Source organism: Brassica rapa, chromosome A10, assembly GCF_000309985.2.
Source record: "Brassica rapa cultivar Chiifu-401-42 chromosome A10, CAAS_Brap_v3.01, whole genome shotgun sequence".
NCBI lineage: Eukaryota > Viridiplantae > Streptophyta > Magnoliopsida > Brassicales > Brassicaceae > Brassica > Brassica rapa.
Window position 1 is genome coordinate 20,199,516 of NC_024804.2, and position 19,288 is coordinate 20,218,803.

Genomic DNA, 19,288 nt, shown 5'->3' on the forward strand with positions numbered 1-19,288 from the left:
GTAAGGATGACATTGAAAGAAATCAAATTAATATATTGGGAAAAAGTGGAGGAGATGATGTAAATGGGAAAGTCTATGTAAAGATGTTGGGAGAATTCGCATCTTCTAAGAGGAATATGCCATTACCAAACTTAACAAAAAGATATGCCATTACCAAACATGTGTTTAAAACAACAAACACATCTCACCACTCATTATTTTACTAAAAAGTATGAATGTAGCTCGACTTGTATTGTCTTGTCCGGTTCAAGAACAATGGTGTGGTAGTTTTTTAATTGCTAAAAAAATATTTGGGTCTTTGCATTAGTATTCTAAGTCTATGTTTTTTTATATGACCCAAACCAAATTTCTAGGAGTAGAAGTTTTCGCCTTATGGGACATTTGAAAGGTGGTTTACTGTTTAGTGACAACATTTTTATTAAATACCAGAAGCTAATAAATACAGATATGTAAGCCATGCTTATTTCAAAACGTGAACGTTATACAAAAGAGAAATAACTCGTTTCCAAGTAATTTACACACTCATCACTAAAAAAAATACAAACAAACAAACACAAATTGTCGACACTCCATATACAACGGAGACAGAAGAGAAGTAGTTTGACAGAAATTTACCTTACACAATTAGCTTTGGTTTGTTTGATTTTACCGTCGTGGTTCATTCATAGACTTTCCTTCAAACAACTCACCCAGCAATCTCTCAAGATCTTCAGCTGTATACTTTATGTATCTCTGAGAATTCTTCCCACTCTCAACCAGAGGCCTACAACGAATCATCAGTTTAAATCTCTTTAAGGTTTACATTTTGATACTAAAAATATGTTGAAAAGCTTTTGCAGGTAAGAGAGAAAAAGGATTTTACCCAAAGCGTTTGAGGAATGATCTATAAGCAGGCAATAATACTTCAGCAACAGCAAGTCTTAGTGACTCTCTTAGCTCTGTGTCTGGAACTGTCCATTGCGATTGTCTTTGATGCAACTCATCAAATTGCATATTGAACATCTTGAACCTGTTCCATTTTTTCAATATTTTAAAATTCATCAATATATAAATACTGATTTTCTGATAAATTAATATATAAACATTTCGTTTTTTGGTAGTATTTGAAGGCTTACCTCTCTTTCAATAACCCTCTTGAAACTCCGCTGCTGTTTCCTCCCTCTACACTTCCTCCTCCGGACGAGGTCAACCCTTGCGCCGACGAGGTTTGTAATATCTACAAAAATATACATCGTTTTCATTTTATCCCTAGTTTCTTAGTAAACCATATTATAAGGATTTTAAAACAGATACTTTTAGTGTATAGAGTTAGACATATAGATCGAACCTTTGTCCAAGCAGTCCTTTTGTATAGGTTTGCATGTTGCTGAACGACACGCCTATGCCTTTGAACCCAATCATCGCCTAACAAATCCTTAGCTTCAGACCTGAAAACATTTATGATATCAATAAAACCAAACTGAATGCGTTTTTATAAACCGTGATCGGTCTTCAAACGACGAAACTGAACCCACCTGCGCACAGATCTAACCATATAATGTATGTTGTTCATCAAGAACAAGTGTGTCAGTGCTTGATCTTTGTACTGTTTCGATTTTCCCTCCAGGTTGTTTTGAAGCGCCTGCATTATCCTCATTGTTACGGATGCAAGCTGAGAGTTCGAGTCGTCTCCATTTCCAAATTCCGAGAAAAGTTGCTTCAAAGTCGCTTGGTAGCTGACACCAACGAACATCAATGAATCATTAACAGAAGCATGGAAAGAGACAAATAAGTTCTAACCAAGTAGCAGGATGAAGGAGAAGGAGAAGTAGATATATATGCGGTACTTACTCGAATAAGAACTTGACATAGTTGATGACATAGCTTGTTAGTGGGTGGACAGTCCCATCTAGAACAGCAGTCTTTGTAGCATCTTTTTCTACAGCTTCTTCGAAGTCACCAAATGTTTCCTGAGCAGTCTGAGCCAGCCGCTTTGTCAACCCCGTAGCAGAGTTTCTAATTTCAAGGCATGCTTTACCTTTGAAAATTGTCTCAATCTGTCCATGGACACAAATTCATGAGTTTGTAAATCATTAAATGTGAGTCAAAGCAGAAAATTAGACGTTTGTATCATCTTGTATTCTAATATTTCACCTTACTACTAGCTTATACAAATCAAATACAGGTTCAATGGTGAATCAAGCATGTACGAAAAAAACAGAAAAGTAGCATAAATATCAGAACAATCCACCAAAAGCTGAAGCTAGAGAAGAAATTTTCCATTTAACAGAAGATTCTTCCATATATAGCTACTAAAGTGAGAAACATATTACCTCTGTATGAAGCTCCCGCATTATCTCATACATGTCTAACAGTACAAACAACTTTTCTGGAGATCTCTTGCTTCTAGCTATGGCATCCCCAAAGCTAAGTAGCATTGAGACACTGCTCACTGTAACTTCTGCAAAACACTGATCACTAAGAGAATCGAAGCCTCGGAATATCTGGTCACATACTTGCCTTTCTCCGGCAAAGAGCAATTTAACCTGTTGAAAGTATCTGGAGTTAGGAACCTACGTAACATGTTACAAAAATTGCAAATCTTAACTAGCATTCTTACAGCAATGCGCATGAAATGGATCCAATTTCCAATTTTGGCCTCCAAAACTTCCCACTGCATCCTCTGAACATCCTCTTTGCTAAGTTTTTCAACTCCCAATTTCCTTAAGCTCTCTTCCAATACAAAAGTACGTGTTTCTCTGAAAAAGAACATAAAAGATTGAACAGAAGGATATCAAAATTATAACAGAGCAATATTTGGCAATGGATTGTATAATATAAGGGATGAATGGCCCAGAATCAATTCACCTATAAATTTGTAGCAGCAGTTGCTGGTGACCAGCTTGAACCATTTGCTGAGCCAAATCATGCAAAAGTGGCAACACCCTTGATGGAATGAGGACTGGAAGTGTATAAGCAGCAGTTTCTGAGTCATCGTTATGGTGTCCTCCGTGGGCTTTTCCATTACCCTCACCGTCTGCGGATGGTCTCAGTGAGTTAGGAAGGCCATCAAAAAGGCGATCAGGCTCCACAGCTTTGCTGATTATATCAAGGATAAATAAAAAAAAGGGAATGAGAATAAGATGAATGCAGTTATCTGAGGAAGACACAAAAATTAGACTTTAAAACTCCAATTTCTCGGTAACATGACCAGTATCCTAAGGAGCTTTTACACTGAAGTGTTAGTTTTAAGAAACACATACTTGACAACTCCGATAATCCAGAAAATAAAAATGTCATTTCAAGATACTGATTTTATGCTTGCAAGAGGGGTAAAGAAGTAGAAAAAGTAGCAAAAAATCAACAACTAGCAATGTTCCCAGAAGTTAAAGAGTAGAAACCATAGATATAGCATACACGAGCATAAATTTTGAAAGCCGAACCATGTAATTTAGTCTTAATATGAAGTTCTACATATGCATATATATAGTAAGACACTCAACAATGCGTTCTAAAAACCTGTTTAGGTAAAGAAGCACAAACCTGTAAGAAACTAGCAACTGTTTAAACTCCTCCTCCAGCTTAGACTGAGCTTTAGCAAGCAAGCTATTAGCATGGTTGAGGACTCCATCACTGTTCTTAAAGCCTTTGTTGCTGCTAAAATAACGAATAACTTTTCTGAGTTGAGCTATTGCCTCCAAATAACTCTCCAGGTCCTCATGTGGCCCCTTGAGTACTTTAGTCTCTGCCTAGAAATGAATCGAAAGCATAATAAATAAAAAAACCGGTTTCAAGTATAAAAAATAATAGCAAGCTAAACCTTAATATAATTAGAAGTAGGAATATTCAGTTAGGTTTCTAAGAATCTAAAATCCATACAAAGGTAGCCTCTCACATAGAAAGATCAAAATTCTAAATCCCTTCGGAGTTACAGTCTACAAAGTCTACATAAGATATCATTTGAGTGAGTGAGAAACTCTACAAGAAGCTAAACACTAATCCAATCTCTGCTCAAGCTCAAGCTCAAGATCAATCTTATCTAAATCGTCCGATCCTAACTACAAATGAATGAAACAAACCTGACGGAGGAGATCAAACTGAGACAGAATAACCTCAGCGGATTTGAGAGTCTTATCAATATTCTCGTGAGCTTTCCTTATCGCATGCGTCCTAATCTGAGATTTACCAACACACACAGTCAACCAATAATCTCGATCAAGTCAGCGAAAGTTTCCTCGAGAAATTTAAATCCAGATCTGGATAGGGGGAAGATGATACTGTTACCTGAGTGGGACGCATGGCGGATTCGAGAGCGGAGAGACGGCTATCGAAGGAGCCGAGGATGGAGACGACATTATCGGTGATGGTTTGACTCTTCTGGAGAGACTCTCTCATCAGCACAGCTCTCTCGCTGAGCAGATCCATTCCGCTATCGACGGCCATGGCGAATCTAAGAAGCTGATGAAATTGCTTTTCTTCGCCGTCGATTAGCGAAGTTGAAGAGGAGAAAGAAAGAGAGACGACTTGTGTTTTTTCATATTTTATTTAAGAAAATATAGTAATTTAAAAAAAATAATACAGTAATTTTCTCAAGCGTGTACGTTACGCGCGTTTGTGGAGCAGATGGGCATGTAATAAAGAACCTTGGCCCGCAAAGTTAAAGGCTATGGCCCAATCTCAAAACAGCCCATTAAATATTACGGCCGAGTACTCGGATAATAGAGGGGCTCTACATCGAAATAAAATATATCAAAACAATTTATAATTATATTAAGTTTCAAGAAAAATTAGGAAAGAAAAAATAAATTGTATTAAGTTTCCTAAATATATCAAGACATTTTGTTGCTCCATTTGTTAGGCATTCTAAGTATCATTTACACTCCATCTTTAATGGTTTATCCACAAATAAAGCATTCAACACACAACATATAACAATAGTACATCAACGCAATTCGATCAACGTACTAAAAAAAATGACATACTCACTCCCTTTTTTTTGTATAAGTCGTTTTAGGAAAACTTTTATGTTCCAAATTATATGACATTTGCGGTTTTCTATGTAAAATTTATTAACACTTAATATTATATGAGCAATGATAATATACTTTCTATTTTATTATTGGTTGGTTTTTGGTTAGGTAAATAATTAATGATGTTTTTGTTTAGAAAACATAAAAAATTAATGATTGTTTAATCTACGTGCATAATTCTAAAACGATTTATATTAAAAAACGGAGAAAATATCATCTAATTTTTTCCGCTTCCCAACACTGATTTTTTTTAAAATTAATTTAACATCTTTGGTTCTCAATGGGATATCATGTGTCTTCGCTTGAACATAATCTAATCAAGTCACCTAAAGTGCATAACCAAAGTTGTAACGAGAAATAAATGTAAAAATCGCCTCTCCATTATAAGAAATTTCAAGCACTTCACTAGAGTAATGTAATTACATCTAAGCTTTGAATGTAACCATGAACACTTCTACATTTTCATCCTTATAATAATTCCAATATCTTGGTACTACTAGCTAATAACAAACATTTGGATGCAGAACTTCTTTGGTGAATAAATTATATTTACTTGAAGTAGTGACACAAGCATGATTTACTTATACATTTGCATGTATATTTTATTAGACTTTTTTCGTGCTTAGCGTCATTCTATAATTTGAGTGGATAATTTCCAAAAAAAAATGTTCCAAAAAAATTAGGAAAGAAAAAATAAATTGTATTAAGTTTTCTCAAGACATTTTGTTGCTTCATTTGTTATGTATTCTAAATATGTTTGTATCCTTTACACTCTATCTTTAATGGTTTATCCACAAATACATCATTTAACACACAACATTAGCAATAACACAACGCCACACAATTTCATCAAAATACCAAAATAAATTACATCTAAGCTTTATTTTGGCTTCCCAACACTTATTTTCTTTAATAATTTTTTTCCAGAGAACACATTTGATTCTCAATGAGAGATGTGTGTCTTCACTTGACCAAAATCTAATCAAGTAATCTAAAGTGCATGTCCAAGGTTATAAAGAGACATAAATGTAAGAATTGATGACATCAATACCATAGTATTGGAGAATATGGTTTGAATGATTTTTAGAATTATAGTGGTTTTGCCTCTCATAAATCTCAAGCCCTTCATCGGAGTAAGCTTTGAATCCAAGTGTGATATATTCCCATTAAAATGCTTATAAGCCTTAAACTTTGAAACACAACTCCACATATATACATCTATCAAAATTCTGCTAATCATTGTGAATTTATGTACATTTAATTTAGCTAATTGATTAATTAATTAGAAAGTAAAAACTAATCTAATTTTGGGGCCGGACAGTTCATGTGCAGTTGAGCCAACCCACAACTATACACACAATTATGAATCATGATCATAGTTATTAAATTATAATGATATATGTTAAAATGAGTTACATAGGAGTTGATTGGTGGAAGTTATATAAACCAACACCCATTTCATTTTTACAGCCTTTTTAAAGCATTTTTTTTAATTTTTGAAATTGAATCTATAGCTAAAACGAAGAGCTGCTATCTTGAACATCTTATAGGCTATGGCGATATGGACTGCTTTATCAAGAGGCAGTTTGGCGGGCTACTATATTATCATAACGGGTGATTGAGATTTTGCTACACCAGGGGCGGAGTTGAAAGCTCGTGGAAATTACGTTCTGAACGCAGTGAAAACGACCAAGGTTCATGGCGCACTCCAGAGAAGTGGAAGTGAGTGATATCTATGCATCAAGTTAATTAAGGGGACCTTGGAAGAACCACTAGAAAGGTAATTTATTAATTCACGCTCTAATCATTAATTGGATTTGCTTATCCAATTATTTTTATTGTTTTTCATGTGGGTTTTCAGTACTTGGAATCCGTAGCAGCAACAAAAGAGAAGGAAAAGATGAAATGTGAATGTAAATCGACCTCTATTGTTTCGTCCGGTTCAAAAACAACGTTGTAGTCGGTTTTCAAGATAATATTTACTCAACTTAGCACTTTGTGCTTCCAACAACTAGGAACTTTGGTGGGTTAAATTTGACAAACCAGTTCTATCCTCCAATGAATTGAAATAACACCAAACACAGACACAAATTAAACATTCAATTGATAAATATTTAAATTCCAAGGAAAATAAGAAAAAAAAAGGTTAGGCCATCAAAGGTTCCTAATATACCTTTACCTTTCATGTCTTTTCCTTCACTCATTGTGTTCCTAAAACCTTGGACACCACTCTCACATTTTTATTCGATATTTATCATAGAGAAAAAAATAACATCATAATTCTAAATTCTTGAAAATTGCAACAATCAGTTTACTGGGTTACTACTTTTATTAAATGGAAAATTTGGAGAACATATAAACATCAGTATGAGATCGTTGAATACACACACACTCACTTTGCGCGTGAACATTGGCATCGGTCGGAGGTGGGGCTTTGCAGGGAGTAGGCTGACAGCATAGGAAGGCCACGTTTGACTCCCACAACCACCAATTAGTAATCGCCGACTCTATAAACAAAACGACTTCTTCATTTGATCAACTCTCCGGAAAAAAATTAGTTTAATAATCAAAGTATTTAGCAAATAATTCTCTACTTAAAGGTGCTTACACGAAATAATTGGTTCCATCGGCGACTAAACTTTTAATCATTGTAGTTATACGTTACATAATATACTTTCTAGTCTTCCCTAATAATGCTGAATTGCGTTTTACAACCCGCCAAACCTAACTGTTTTGCCACCAAATATTGCAAGGGCAAACGCAGCCGCGAGTCTGAAACGCAACGCGTCTACAAAAGAAGCTGGAAGAAAAAACTTGAAACCACCAAAACAGAGACGTTTGGGTGAAGTAAAGTGACGGGAGAGAAAGCAAAGACCAAAGGTTACTGTCAGGCGTGTTCCTTGTCTTCTTCGAATAAAATCTTTCATCCACATTTTTTTTTTAAATTCAAATTTGGTTAGCATCATAAACGGGGAAATAAAAATTCCACATTTTTTCGACTTATAAAATTGAGGAAAGAAGAATGTAGCTAAGCATCATCATCATTAGCATAACAGACAGCTACATGAGATTCGCATTCTTTATTAATTAAAAAATCGCCTTTTTATTAAGTTGTTGAATAAGTTGGATTTGATTTGATCTTCTCGTGGGTTTCTTCTCCTAGCTTCTTCTTTCTTTCCCTCGTAAGGTTTCTTACAGATCGAGCAAGTATCTAAGTGGGTTTTGTGATTGAAAGTTTGTTCTTTTAGAGAAGAATGGGGTCGTCTTCAGGGCAAAGTGGATACGATCTGTCGTTTAAGGTCTTGTTGATTGGAGATTCTGGTGTTGGCAAAAGCAGTTTGCTTGTCAGCTTCATTTCCACCTCCGTTGAAGATCTCGCTCCTACCATTGGTAACTAGTTTTTGTCTTTGTCTCTCTCTTTGATTCTCAACCGAGAAAAGATGTTACATTTGTGTGTCATTTGATCAAACAGTAGTTTCCATTGTCTGAAGGAGCTTGATTTTTTTAAATGATCATATGTCTGCTTTGTGTTGAAAAATTCTCTGTTTGATGATCGTAGTAATCTGTCTGAAGAATGAGTTCTTGGTTGGTCTCTTAGTTTGGTTTGGTGTATGTTAATTGTGTTGTGTCTGAACCCTACTTGTTTATAATTTGTTGATATTAACCTAATTATTACCTAAATTAGGTGTTGATTTCAAGATCAAACAGTTGACAGTAGGAGGAAAAAGACTGAAACTCACAATATGGGACACAGGTGGGGTGATTGTTTACTTAAAAGTTTATTTATGGAAACTAATGGTTCTTATATAGCATTATTGATTTTCTTGTTTGTAGCGGGACAGGAACGGTTTAGAACACTGACGAGCTCTTACTACAGAGGCGCCCAAGGAATCATTCTCGGTAACGTCCCATCATCATATCAATCAGTTACATGAGGTTAAAGAGATCTATCTCCATGTTTGTAATCTGTTTTAGTTGTTTCTTGGTGAATGTCAGTGTATGATGTGACGAGAAGAGAGACATTTACAAACTTAGTAGATGTGTGGGGCAAGGAGATTGAGCTTTACTCCACTAACCAAGATTGCGTTAGGATGCTCGTAGGGAACAAAGTTGATAGAGTGAGTTTGCAAACCAAAAACTACACAACCCCTTGGTTCTCGGTTTGGTTATTGATGAAACATTTTTATGATGATTACAGGAATCTGAGAGAGGAGTTAGCAGAGAAGAAGGGATCGCTCTAGCGAAAGAACTCAAGTGCATGTTTCTTGAGTGTAGTGCTAGAACTCGTCAAAACGTAGAGCAGTGTTTCGAAGAGCTGGCGTTGAAGGTAAAGATCATAAACAGGTTTAGATTCAAAAGGAGAAGGATTTTATATATATAACAGAGAATGTTTTGTGAATGAGACAGATAATGGAGGTACCTAGTCTTTTGGAAGAGGGATCAAGTGCTGTGAAGAGAAACATCTTGAAGCAGAAAACAGAACACCAGACTACTCCTCAAGCTGGATGTTGCAGCTAATGAGACCAATCTATGTCATACAAAAAACTCGAATGGTTCTTTTGTGTATTACAAACTCAATCTGATTCTTCTCTCTGAGGTTGCCTCTCTTGTGTGTAATATAATGCTTAGTGTCTCTGTAAATGTGTGAGATTCATGTTGTTCATCTTTTGCGTTCTGGAATGAGATTTGTAATAAAAATCATATAATAGAGTGAATAAACCCTATCAAATGTTTCTTCAATGAAACTGTTACGCAAGTTTTATATACACACTACAACAGTTTGATTTTTTATATAAGTTCAAAGCTTAACCGTTTGCTGTTGGGACAGCCTGAAAAAAGAAGGTCATGCGTCACTATACGCAAGTGAAGTGACTTTATATGAAAGTCATCGTCACATGCTTCTTCCACTCTCCAAGTAACAAACCTCTCATCAGCATCTTTAATCATTCTCCCAAAGTCAAGTATTACATATTACTATATTATATACTTTTCTATTTCGATGATTTGTTTTGTTAGAAATGTGCTAATTATCAAGCAATGAGTAAAGAATAAAATAATTTGAAGTTAAATTCAATCAATGTCAAATTACATGAATCAATATTTAGATAACATATCAAGGTTAAAGAGTTATTACAAGAACTACTTGATCAATGATGACAATCAATTAAAGAATTGGACGCGGTCGTGAAGAGAATAATCTGATCTTTGGACGCAAACACGAACTTGGATTCATCTTCTGGCGCTGGAAGATTCAGATCCAACTCCAGATAGTTCTTTGGCCGTATAGATTCTTGATGATGACTTGAAGTAGCGTTTGCGTTTACTATTAAACCTCTATGTCTCCTCATATGACCACCTAAGGCTTGTCCTGAAGAAAACTCGGCCTTGCAGATCGAACATTCATGTGTTTTTTCAGGTTTCTTGTTACCATCACTGCTAGTTACTTGCAGAGAAAGAAAGCTTCCTTTGGCCGTTTCAACCGCAGAAGCTGATGAAGATTTCTTCTCGTGGCATTTGAGAACGATTGCTCCGAGTTTAGGCTTCTTATGGCTAGCTCTGTGCCCTCCTAGCGCTTGAAACGAGTGGAAGCTTTTGTCACACGTTTGGCACTGGTAAACACCCTCTAGCCCTAAACCTAGAGAAGCTACTGGTTTCTTGTTGCACAAGAAATCAAGTTTGTGCGTGGACGAATGATCTCCACTGCCATTTGCTTTGTGTCCTTGTGACAATAACATCAGACAGTTCGCCATGTCTTGGTCTTCCTCCGTAGCTCCCTGGAACTCAACTTCACCAGCTCCTTCTTCTCTTGCCTCCAGTGATGGTTCCTCGCTGCAAACGCCAGACACTGCTTCTGCGTTCATATGAGGAGACGCAGATCGCTGACGTTTGGTGCGTTTGCCTTTGATGAGGAGTACATGACGCATCTCCTCATGAACACTTGTCATGATCGTCCGTTTTTTTTATTTGGCTCTGTTTCAAGAACACAAGAGAGCTATATTTAAGGAGAGAAGTATCAAAGAGTGTTTGGTGGGCTTTGTTTATATGTAAGTTTGTGATATATTTGTTTATATACACAGCACTATTGTAGAGAAAGTATATATGTAATGAAGGGTAAGAGAAAGGATGAGAAAAGAAGCAAACCCCCAAATAACTTTTGGTGAAGGATTCCTTTTTGGAAGTTTTGGTTTGCAAGCCTGGAACAACCACTTGTTTCTCTCCTCTTGTGTTATCTATTATTTTAAATTAATTTTCTCTTTATTTGGTTAAGTTTGTTATTTGGTATTTGTTATGGATCAATTTTGAATTTAGTTGGTATTTGTTAAATTTAATCACTCATGAAAACTTCTCCATTTCATCCTTATAATTATAATATTTTGGGTACTACTAGCTAATAACAAACATTTGGATGCAGAATTTTTTTGATGGATAAATTAAATCTAATTGAAATAGTGACACAAGCATGGTTTACTTATTATACTTTTTTTCTTGTTTAGTGTCATTCTATAATTTGAGTGGACAAATTCCAAAAAGTGTTAAAAGTGTTCCCTAAAAAAAAGAATTAGGAAAGAAATAATAAATTGTATTGTTTTTCTACATATATCAATACATTTTGTTGCTTCATTGTTATGCATTCTAAGTATGCTTGTATAAATATTTATGTTTGTATCATTTACACTCCATTCTTAATGGTTTATCCACAAATACAACACTCAACACACAACATATATCAATAGTACAACAACGCAATTCCATCAACATACCAAAATAAATTACATCTAAGTTTTTTTCAATAAATTATATCTACTTGAAGTAGTAACACAAACATGGTTTACTTATACATCTCTAGAGAACATCTTTGGTTCTCAATGAGAAATCGCGTGTCTTCGGTTGAACAAATTCTAATCAAATCACTTAAATTGTATATCCAAGGTTGTAAAGAGACATAAATGTAAGGATCGTCTCTCATCATAAGCAATTTCAAGCACTTCACCAGAGTAAAACATTCTCCTCACAGCCACGCGCCATTGATCATGTGTACCCTCAAAGACCACAATGTCGTCAGCTTCCACAACCATTACTTTCTTATCAAAGATATTCAAAGTGTTTATACTTGTCTCGCTCCTTGTTGACTTTAATGCAAACTCTACGTGATTTGTAGAGTAATTACATCAAAGCTTTGAATCCAAATGTGACATATCCCACTAAAATGCATATATGCCTTAAACATTGAAACACAATTCCACATACAATACATACTATCATAATTATGCTAATCATTGTGAATATATGTACACTGAACTTAACTAACTCATTAATTGATTAAGTTAATTAATTAGAAAGTAAAAGGTAATAGTTTTTTAGGGGCTGAGCAGTTCATGTGCAGTTGAGCCAACCCACAATTATACACGCAATTATGAATCATGATCATAGTTATTAAATTATAATGATATATGTTAAATCGAGTTATATAGGCGTTTTGATTGGTGGAAGTTGTAGAAACTGACGCCCATTTTCATTTTACAGTTTTTTTTTAAAACAATGTTTTAATTCTTAAAATTGAATCTATAACCAAAATAATATAAAAGGAAATATGTTGGTTTATAAGTTTTTTTAGAGATTTTTTTTTTTTGTTTTTAGAAAAAATTCTACAGCAAAATATTTGTAAGCCAAAACTAAAGTTCAACCAATCAAACCCATAATATCACTCTTCCTATGTTTGCGCCTCTTTCTAAGGTAATAATTTTTTTTGTCACTCAATTAATTGATCCAATCATTATAAAATGTGATGAAGTAACCTCTTTATCTTAGTTTTTAATTTCAGTTAGTTATATTGTCCTATAGGATCTTGTAGTATATCAATAACTTGGTGGCAACAATCTATAAATTTGGAAAAGAAAAGTTTCGTGATTCATGAAACTTTTACCAAATTGTTAAGAAATTAGTCTTCGAAATTATAAGTTCTTTTTGGACATCAAAAGGCTATTAGTTTAACTTTAACGGGGAGGAGTGATTTATGCCGATATTCTTAACGGTTCATTGGTGATACTAGAAAAAAAAAATTATCTAAACATTTCAAAATAAAAATAAAAATGATGAGTTCATTAGAGATGGATTGATATCCAACTTTTACTCATCCAACTCCACACAATTAGTTGTCCACAGCTCTATTATTCATTGATAACGTGTTACTAATATATAATAGATTACTAATAAGAATATTTTTGAGTGTATTGTAGAGGTAGTATCACAATTTTATAATCACATATTTAAGTCTTGGCGTTGAGTATTGTGTGTGTGAGAGAAGACGAATTGTTTAGAGAATTGCTTGGCCGCCAAAAGAAGTACCCATTACTTGCCAACTAGCTATAGCTTCACTACTCACCCCAAGCAAGGCATATACTTTTTTAATCATCAGCATTATCAATTAATCATCGACCATTCATCATCTTAACAAAAAAAAAAAACTTATTTGTTTAAACATAAAACTTTTGAACAAGACTTTCCACAAACAGTTATGGAGTCGTTGCAAGAATCATCTAGGGGTAGGGTAGAGACCGATCATCTAATGAAAATAAAAGTAAATTACGAATTTAAATAGCTCAGAAGACAAAATTAAATATATTATCATCATGTGTAAGAATTTTGTACATACAAATGTGATCTAGTAAACGAAACATGATAATTTATATAAAAATACCTTTCGTATGATTTACTATCGTGATTTGTGAAGAAGTTATCGTAGACGAGAGTGACAGAAAAACAAATAAAATCATGCAAGCGAGACGTTACCATTTTCTATACATCTCACTCTCTTATGACATTAAAACTTGGGCCTATCAGCACTAATGAATTAAATACTGAAAAAATACAAAACGACATTGCCTGTTGGTAAATCTTCAAAAATATCTTGATAAGCTCCATTAGATCTAAGATAGAAACCTATATCTTAACTTCATCAATCATGTCTTGATGCTAAAGTTGGTGCATCGAAACACCTGAATGATTTTGACATTGATAAATAAGAAAACAGAAGTATAATGCGTACTAGGCACTACCATTTGGGATAAATATTTCATGTGGTAAAGGTAATCAACTATAGAGCCATGAAGATGACTAAGTCTTTATCGCTCTTACTTTACGACCATTACCACAAGAGGAGCTAGTTGTGGTCGGAGCACTGAGAACTCTGATGGCGGAGATAGCCAGAGAAGAAGTTGACCCCTATGCGAATAACCACCACAGAAGATAATAATCCATGACCACCACATCATTGCTTAGATGTTTATAACATAATGTTATGATCGTTTTTCTCTTAATTGATCTGTAATATATATCCCTTTTCGTATAGAACCATAGACAACGTTAACCTCCAACCTTCGAAAACTCTCAAGAAGATTGAGACAAGTTAATTACCCGTTTGTCTTAAAGCTTCGTGTATGAATCAGTCTGAGAAGACTTTTCCTTTAGGTTCCGCCTTCATCTATCCGCAAAACATCAATACTATTGATCACACTACCACTGAATGGTTCACGACTACTTGATCCCACAAGTCGTCTTGATGATGATGATGATCCCGTCCAGTCAAACACATAATCAAACTGAAAACCCTGACGAATAAAAAGGTCACCGAATAGTCTCTTCAAGTACGCATAATCCGGCTTATCATCAAACCTAAGCGAGCAAATCCATCACGAGAACCTCTTGTCGCAGTGACTAAATAGTTCTTCGAGGCTCGGTCCGAGCAAATCCATCACGAGAACGTTGTACTGGTCCATTTCGACACCGTACCATCTCATGTTTGGAATCATCCCACCACCTTGTAGGTGTAGAATGCTGTATATTTTGGACTCGTGTGACAACTGTGGATGTGGAGTTTTTACACTTTCTAGCTTTATAGCGACCTCTTCGTTGGTCTGTGTGTCGGTTCCGATGTATATCTCTCCGAACGAGCCGCTTCCGATTTTACGTCCGAGCCGGTACTTTCTACCGATACGAAGTTCCATTGAGGACGGTTAAAACCCTAGCTCCGGTCCTGAGGCCTAGTGTAGCTTTTGGCTGTTGGTAAAATATATGTTAGTTTTTACTTTATTATAAAATGTAAAATTTCCAAATCAAATAAAAAGAATAAGCATTACCAAAAATGACCGGAGTATATGTATATCATTTTAAGACGTCCAAAGTTATAAAAAAGGAGGAGAATATTTTAATAATTGCAACGCTTAGAGAGGTTGAGACTGAAGCAAAGGTTCTCTTATTCAACTGATAGGTATTTCATTAAAGGAGGTCTCTGGTTTGAAGTTTTCACTGGTTCTTTGGTAACGTCTGTTTCTTTGGTTCCCAAGGAGTTGAGTAGTTGCTGGTTATAATGTTGTTGTGGATTGCTATCAGTTTCATCTTTGGCTCCCTGTCTTAGGGCTATGTCTCCGGGGAACATTGTTTCCAGCTTAGTTCTCTAAACTTGTATCCCATCAATGTATAATGTAATGATCAATATATAATATTTCAGTGAATAAACAAAGATTAAAAGAACTTTATATAGTGACCGAGTGGTTATCACTAGATTTTGTGATGATGAAATCAAATAAACAGAGGACTACTGGTGATAAACAAATCTTTTCAAATTATAATATATATTCTCTACATTCTGTGTGATAATAATAACCATTGAAGAAAAGAAGCATGATTTGTGAAAATTTCATTCACAAGGCTCTTCTCTTATCCACATAATATCAAAAGCTTGTTATTTGAAAAGGAGGATTCAAGCCTTCAATCCTGCTTAACCCCGCCACTCTCCCCCGCAAGGACTGGTTTAGCTATTGTTTCTTCTCTACCTTCACTCCCAGCTTCAGCAGTCACCTGTAATAACAAAATGTCATACACAGATTCAAAGGCAATCAACCATTAAAGTATAATAAAGTTCATGGAAGCTAATGGATTATGGCATATCGTTGAGTTGAAATATAATGTAAAACATAAACAGAAGCATCCAAACTTTCATTGACCAAACGAAGTGAGTAAATAAATCTCTACGCTTACTTTGGTGGAGTTGTTGTCGTTCGGCTTGAAAGGACAAGCTGGAGGAACTCTCGCTGGCTTCCTGTACTCCCATCCGAGCCATCCATACACTTTGGCCTATTAAGACAATACCCCCCAAGAAAATCAACAAAAAGGATCAGACCAAGACATCTAAAACTGTAATAAGATCCACTAAAACATCCACCTACAACAGTCTGTCTAATGTCTACAAAAATCAAAATTGGTATGAATATGCCACACTAAGATTTAAACATTGCTAGCATCTTTGCCCAGCTCAAGCAAATTAAAAAAAACAAAAAAAACAAATTAACTTCATGCCCATGAATCTGATCATCCTTCCAATTAAGAAAAAAGTTTTAAACTTTCGAAGATTACAAACAAATCACGATCCAATTACCATTAAGAAATCGATGATCCGGGGGAGTAGATTGATGAGCGGGACGAGGAACAGCGGCACCAAACACATTATGCAAACCTGTGTGGATCTTCATAGATTCAATCAATCCGAAAAAGAAACCGCATGATTTACAAACAAAGATCAATCGAACAACCAAATTAAACAGCTCTTACCATATTGAGATTAGGGCTCTTGCCTCAAGAATTGGGGATTTCGCCGGAAGTTGAATCGCTGATGAGAGATGAAAATGTGATGTGGACTTTGTGAAAATTAAAAAGAAAACTACAAAAAAAAAAAAAAGTCTCTGACTTAGCCAGAAGGTTTTGACGGCGTTTGCGAACTACTCCGTTAGAATTACCTTTTTAGAAAGTGATGCCGTGAAGAAATTAAACGTAGCTTTGACGGCCAGTAAACAGACAAAACCCAAAAGGCCAGTAAACGGACAAGTGTGTCTTTGTCCTTGACATTTTGAACAAGATGAGAGATCCTGTCATCAAAGGAGCCACTTGCATAGTGAGCGACCCAGCTATATGCCCATCATAATTCCTCTCTTCATCCCTTTAAAACACAGCACAATTACTACACTATGATGCACATCTTCATACAAAGTCAGAATGTTTTTTCAGACATAACTCTGTATCTAAACAGAACAACTACTAACCACACAAAAGCTATGTTCCAACACCATTAAGTTGATACGATAAATTTACTTTTATAAAACTATACATTATAAATATCAACAAGCGGGGATAGCTCAGTTGGGAGAGCGTCAGACTGAAGATCTGAAGGTCGCGTGTTCGATCCACGCTCACCGCAATATTTTTTTTTAACTTTTTCTAATTTGAAACCCTCCAAATCGCATAGCGGATTTGCTTTGATAATCGACAAAAAAGTCCGACCTGCCGGAATCGAACCAGCGACCTAAAGATCACAGCAACTACTACAGTCTTCCGCTCTACCAACTGAGCTAAGGTCGGTCTTGTTTTTTATAGTTATTAGTAATAATTTACTTATCAAATGTTCTAAAAGAAAATATAAATAAAAAATTAAGTAAAACAAGTTGCATTAGATTCTGTTTCAGACAAGCTGTGGTCGGCGAGGTTTTTCTCAAGCCGTCGTCGAATCTCTGCTCATCGAAGCTCCCAATTAAAACCAAAGGTCATCTCTTTCTCTCGATTGTCCTGCTTTTTGATTTTACGAGCTCTTTTCTCGGATACGTAATTAGAATCGAAGCACCTCTATATCCTCATTCTCCGTTGTCAAAACCCTTAAACAAGTTTCATCTTATCTTTTTGTCAATCTGATTGTGACTTAAGAGAATCAATTCTTGCTGTTACGAATATGAGAAAAGGTGTTATGATGATGTGTAATGATTACTTAGAATGCCTAGGTTTGTTGCATAATGTATATTCTTCAATAGCCCTTTATAATGTGATCTTGTTTGTGCATTCAGTTTGACGATGGAAGACGCTTATGATTCCGCCATCATTTTGAGCAATGAGAAAGAGACATCGTCTGAGAAGAACTTTGTGAACCATGGTAAGCATTGAACAAAGTTTTCCTTTTCTTTGACAAGTAAGGGAACTGGTTGTTAGTGTCAGGTTGAGGCTAAAGTTCTCATAGCTCCTCTCTTGGCTCACTTTCTTTAGAAGAATGTGTAACTGTAAACACACATGGATCTTACTTAAAACTGTGGTTCCCTTTTTTTTTGGTTTTTTGCAGCTGAGATTGCATGGCAAGAGATGAGAAAGAATTGGGTTGGAGATCCGTCTAAAAGGACTTCGGAGTTGCCCATGGAACCTGTTATAAGGTACATACGAAACCTGCAAAGCTTCATGTTTATTACATGTATATATTATTAAGTAATACTCTTGAAATCTTATTTTTGTAGCTTCAACGCTACTTATGAAGAGATGCTTCTAAACAACCACACTCCCTTTCACAAGCCCATCCCTCTAGCTGTGAGTTCCTTCAAACAATACTCCAAATACATTTTCGTTTTCTTCTTAAGTTGGTTACAATTCAACTGTTGTTAAATTTTCGAACCATGTTTTTTTATTCAAGAACGACCTTCTTCGTTATCTGCATTGGTAGTATCCTAAACTTGGTTGTTTGCAGGAAATGGTGGATTTTCTAGTTGATTATTGGCACGGGGATTGTCTTTTCGACTAGGTAACTCAAGTTTGGGATCTTCAGTATTCTTTGCTTGGTACAGAATTTTAGTTACAGGCTCTACTAATCCACTTATGTTACAGACAAAGAGTGGACCATGTTTTTGTGTAAACGGTTCTACATGAGGTGTGATGGAATGATGTTTACCGTATAATCTAACGGATTGATTACCAGTTAAATGTTAGATATTTTTTTTCTATGAAATGTTGTTACTTTTCTTTACAACATGATTGAATACTACAAAGAACATGAGGAGATGAAGTAAGAAAACGTGTTGAACGCACTGCGAGTCTCCCAATCACTCAGAGTTGCCCAAAGAAAAGTCTTCAATAAAAACAAAATCGTTGACCTTGACTTTTCTTCATAACCATTCTTTCGACAATCCCTTTAAAACGAAACTTATTAACCTAATAATATAATTAAGCGCAAATTATATTCAATAAGTTCTTTTTTTTTGCTATAATGTAGTACTTTATAATGTCGACAAAAGCCTGCAGATGTAATGACATGCAGCAACTTCATTGGTTATAAACTATGATTGTATTTAATCAAAGCTGATAAAAGGCGTTTGGTAATTATTAGGTGCAGTGTATATGAACATGATTCAGTTTAAAGAACAAGTTCAATGATTCTGTTACTGCTCTTATGATTAAATAATACAATATTTAATCTA

At 35.2% G+C, this 19,288-nt stretch overlaps 5 protein-coding genes and 2 non-coding genes across 8 annotated transcripts; 3 read left to right on the forward strand and 4 right to left on the reverse strand.

Moving 5' to 3' along the window:
* Window positions 1-486: 486 nt before the first annotated feature.
* Window positions 487-4,523, reverse strand: LOC103847376 (exocyst complex component EXO70A1). Of its 2 annotated transcripts, none has more exons than XM_009124444.2 (12): window positions 4,264-4,523; window positions 4,059-4,154; window positions 3,523-3,728; window positions 2,848-3,078; window positions 2,600-2,738; window positions 2,313-2,525; window positions 1,831-2,036; window positions 1,515-1,715; window positions 1,328-1,427; window positions 1,116-1,216; window positions 863-1,009; window positions 487-763 (listed from the first exon to the last, which is right to left on the reverse strand). In XM_009124444.2, exons 1-12 carry the CDS (start codon window positions 4,420-4,422, stop codon window positions 646-648), a joined length of 1,917 nt encoding a protein of 638 aa, XP_009122692.1. In that variant the 5' UTR covers window positions 4,423-4,523; the 3' UTR covers window positions 487-645. The 2 variants fall into 2 exon arrangements, with proteins under 2 accessions (XP_009122692.1, XP_033138179.1); XM_033282288.1 differs by having other exon boundaries at window positions 496-826; window positions 981-1,009.
* A 3,410-nt stretch (window positions 4,524-7,933) lies between these two features.
* LOC103847377 (ras-related protein RABC2a) lies at window positions 7,934-9,773 on the forward strand. Its single transcript, XM_009124445.3, has 6 exons — window positions 7,934-8,399; window positions 8,695-8,763; window positions 8,844-8,909; window positions 9,006-9,127; window positions 9,208-9,336; window positions 9,417-9,773. The coding sequence occupies exons 1-6, from the start codon at window positions 8,264-8,266 to the stop codon at window positions 9,525-9,527; spliced, it is 633 nt and encodes a 210-aa protein (XP_009122693.2). The 5' UTR covers window positions 7,934-8,263; the 3' UTR covers window positions 9,528-9,773.
* Window positions 9,774-10,051: 278 nt separating this feature from the next.
* On the reverse strand, window positions 10,052-11,563 carry LOC103847378 (zinc finger protein ZAT5). The gene has a single exon (XM_009124446.3). The coding sequence runs from the start codon at window positions 10,952-10,954 to the stop codon at window positions 10,157-10,159; it is 798 nt and encodes a 265-aa protein (XP_009122694.1). The 5' UTR covers window positions 10,955-11,563; the 3' UTR covers window positions 10,052-10,156.
* A 4,041-nt stretch (window positions 11,564-15,604) lies between these two features.
* LOC103847379 lies at window positions 15,605-16,725 on the reverse strand. Its single transcript, XM_009124448.3, has 4 exons — window positions 16,617-16,725; window positions 16,444-16,521; window positions 16,047-16,142; window positions 15,605-15,866 (listed from the first exon to the last, which is right to left on the reverse strand). The coding sequence occupies exons 1-4, from the start codon at window positions 16,617-16,619 to the stop codon at window positions 15,777-15,779; spliced, it is 267 nt and encodes an 88-aa protein (XP_009122696.1). The 5' UTR covers window positions 16,620-16,725; the 3' UTR covers window positions 15,605-15,776.
* A 461-nt stretch (window positions 16,726-17,186) lies between these two features.
* TRNAF-GAA lies at window positions 17,187-17,259 on the forward strand. Its single transcript has one exon. It is a non-coding gene; the product is annotated as a tRNA-Phe (tRNA).
* Window positions 17,260-17,336: 77 nt separating this feature from the next.
* On the reverse strand, window positions 17,337-17,420 carry TRNAY-GUA. Its single transcript is given in 2 exon segments — window positions 17,337-17,372; window positions 17,384-17,420. It is a non-coding gene; the product is annotated as a tRNA-Tyr (tRNA).
* A 37-nt stretch (window positions 17,421-17,457) lies between these two features.
* Window positions 17,458-18,898, forward strand: LOC103847380. The gene is made up of 5 exons (XM_009124449.3): window positions 17,458-17,601; window positions 17,897-17,982; window positions 18,166-18,253; window positions 18,335-18,404; window positions 18,562-18,898. Exons 2-5 carry the CDS (start codon window positions 17,904-17,906, stop codon window positions 18,613-18,615), a joined length of 291 nt encoding a protein of 96 aa, XP_009122697.1. The 5' UTR covers window positions 17,458-17,601; window positions 17,897-17,903; the 3' UTR covers window positions 18,616-18,898.
* Window positions 18,899-19,288: the final 390 nt, after the last annotated feature.

Coding starts and splice junctions, on each gene's coding strand:
- LOC103847376 (XM_009124444.2), bottom strand. CDS start 4,422: ATGGCCGTCGATAGCGGAATGGATCTGCTCAGCGAGAGAGCTGTGCTG. Junction 2,739..2,847: donor CTGCTGCTACAAATTTATAG/GTGAATTGATTC, acceptor GTTCTTTTTCAG/AGAAACACGTACTTTTGTAT. Junction 2,037..2,312: donor TGCGGGAGCTTCATACAGAG/GTAATATGTTTC, acceptor GTCCATGGACAG/ATTGAGACAATTTTCAAAGG.
- LOC103847377 (XM_009124445.3), top strand. CDS start 8,264: ATGGGGTCGTCTTCAGGGCAAAGTGGATACGATCTGTCGTTTAAGGTC. Junction 8,400..8,694: donor AGATCTCGCTCCTACCATTG/GTAACTAGTTTT, acceptor TACCTAAATTAG/GTGTTGATTTCAAGATCAAA. Junction 8,910..9,005: donor CGCCCAAGGAATCATTCTCG/GTAACGTCCCAT, acceptor GGTGAATGTCAG/TGTATGATGTGACGAGAAGA.
- LOC103847378 (XM_009124446.3), bottom strand. CDS start 10,954: ATGACAAGTGTTCATGAGGAGATGCGTCATGTACTCCTCATCAAAGGC.
- LOC103847379 (XM_009124448.3), bottom strand. Junction 16,143..16,443: donor GGATCATCGATTTCTTAATG/GTAATTGGATCG, acceptor TTGTCTTAATAG/GCCAAAGTGTATGGATGGCT. Junction 15,867..16,046: donor ACGACAACAACTCCACCAAA/GTAAGCGTAGAG, acceptor TTGTTATTACAG/GTGACTGCTGAAGCTGGGAG.
- LOC103847380 (XM_009124449.3), top strand. CDS start 17,904: ATGGAAGACGCTTATGATTCCGCCATCATTTTGAGCAATGAGAAAGAG. Junction 17,983..18,165: donor GAAGAACTTTGTGAACCATG/GTAAGCATTGAA, acceptor GGTTTTTTGCAG/CTGAGATTGCATGGCAAGAG. Junction 18,405..18,561: donor ACAAGCCCATCCCTCTAGCT/GTGAGTTCCTTC, acceptor GGTTGTTTGCAG/GAAATGGTGGATTTTCTAGT.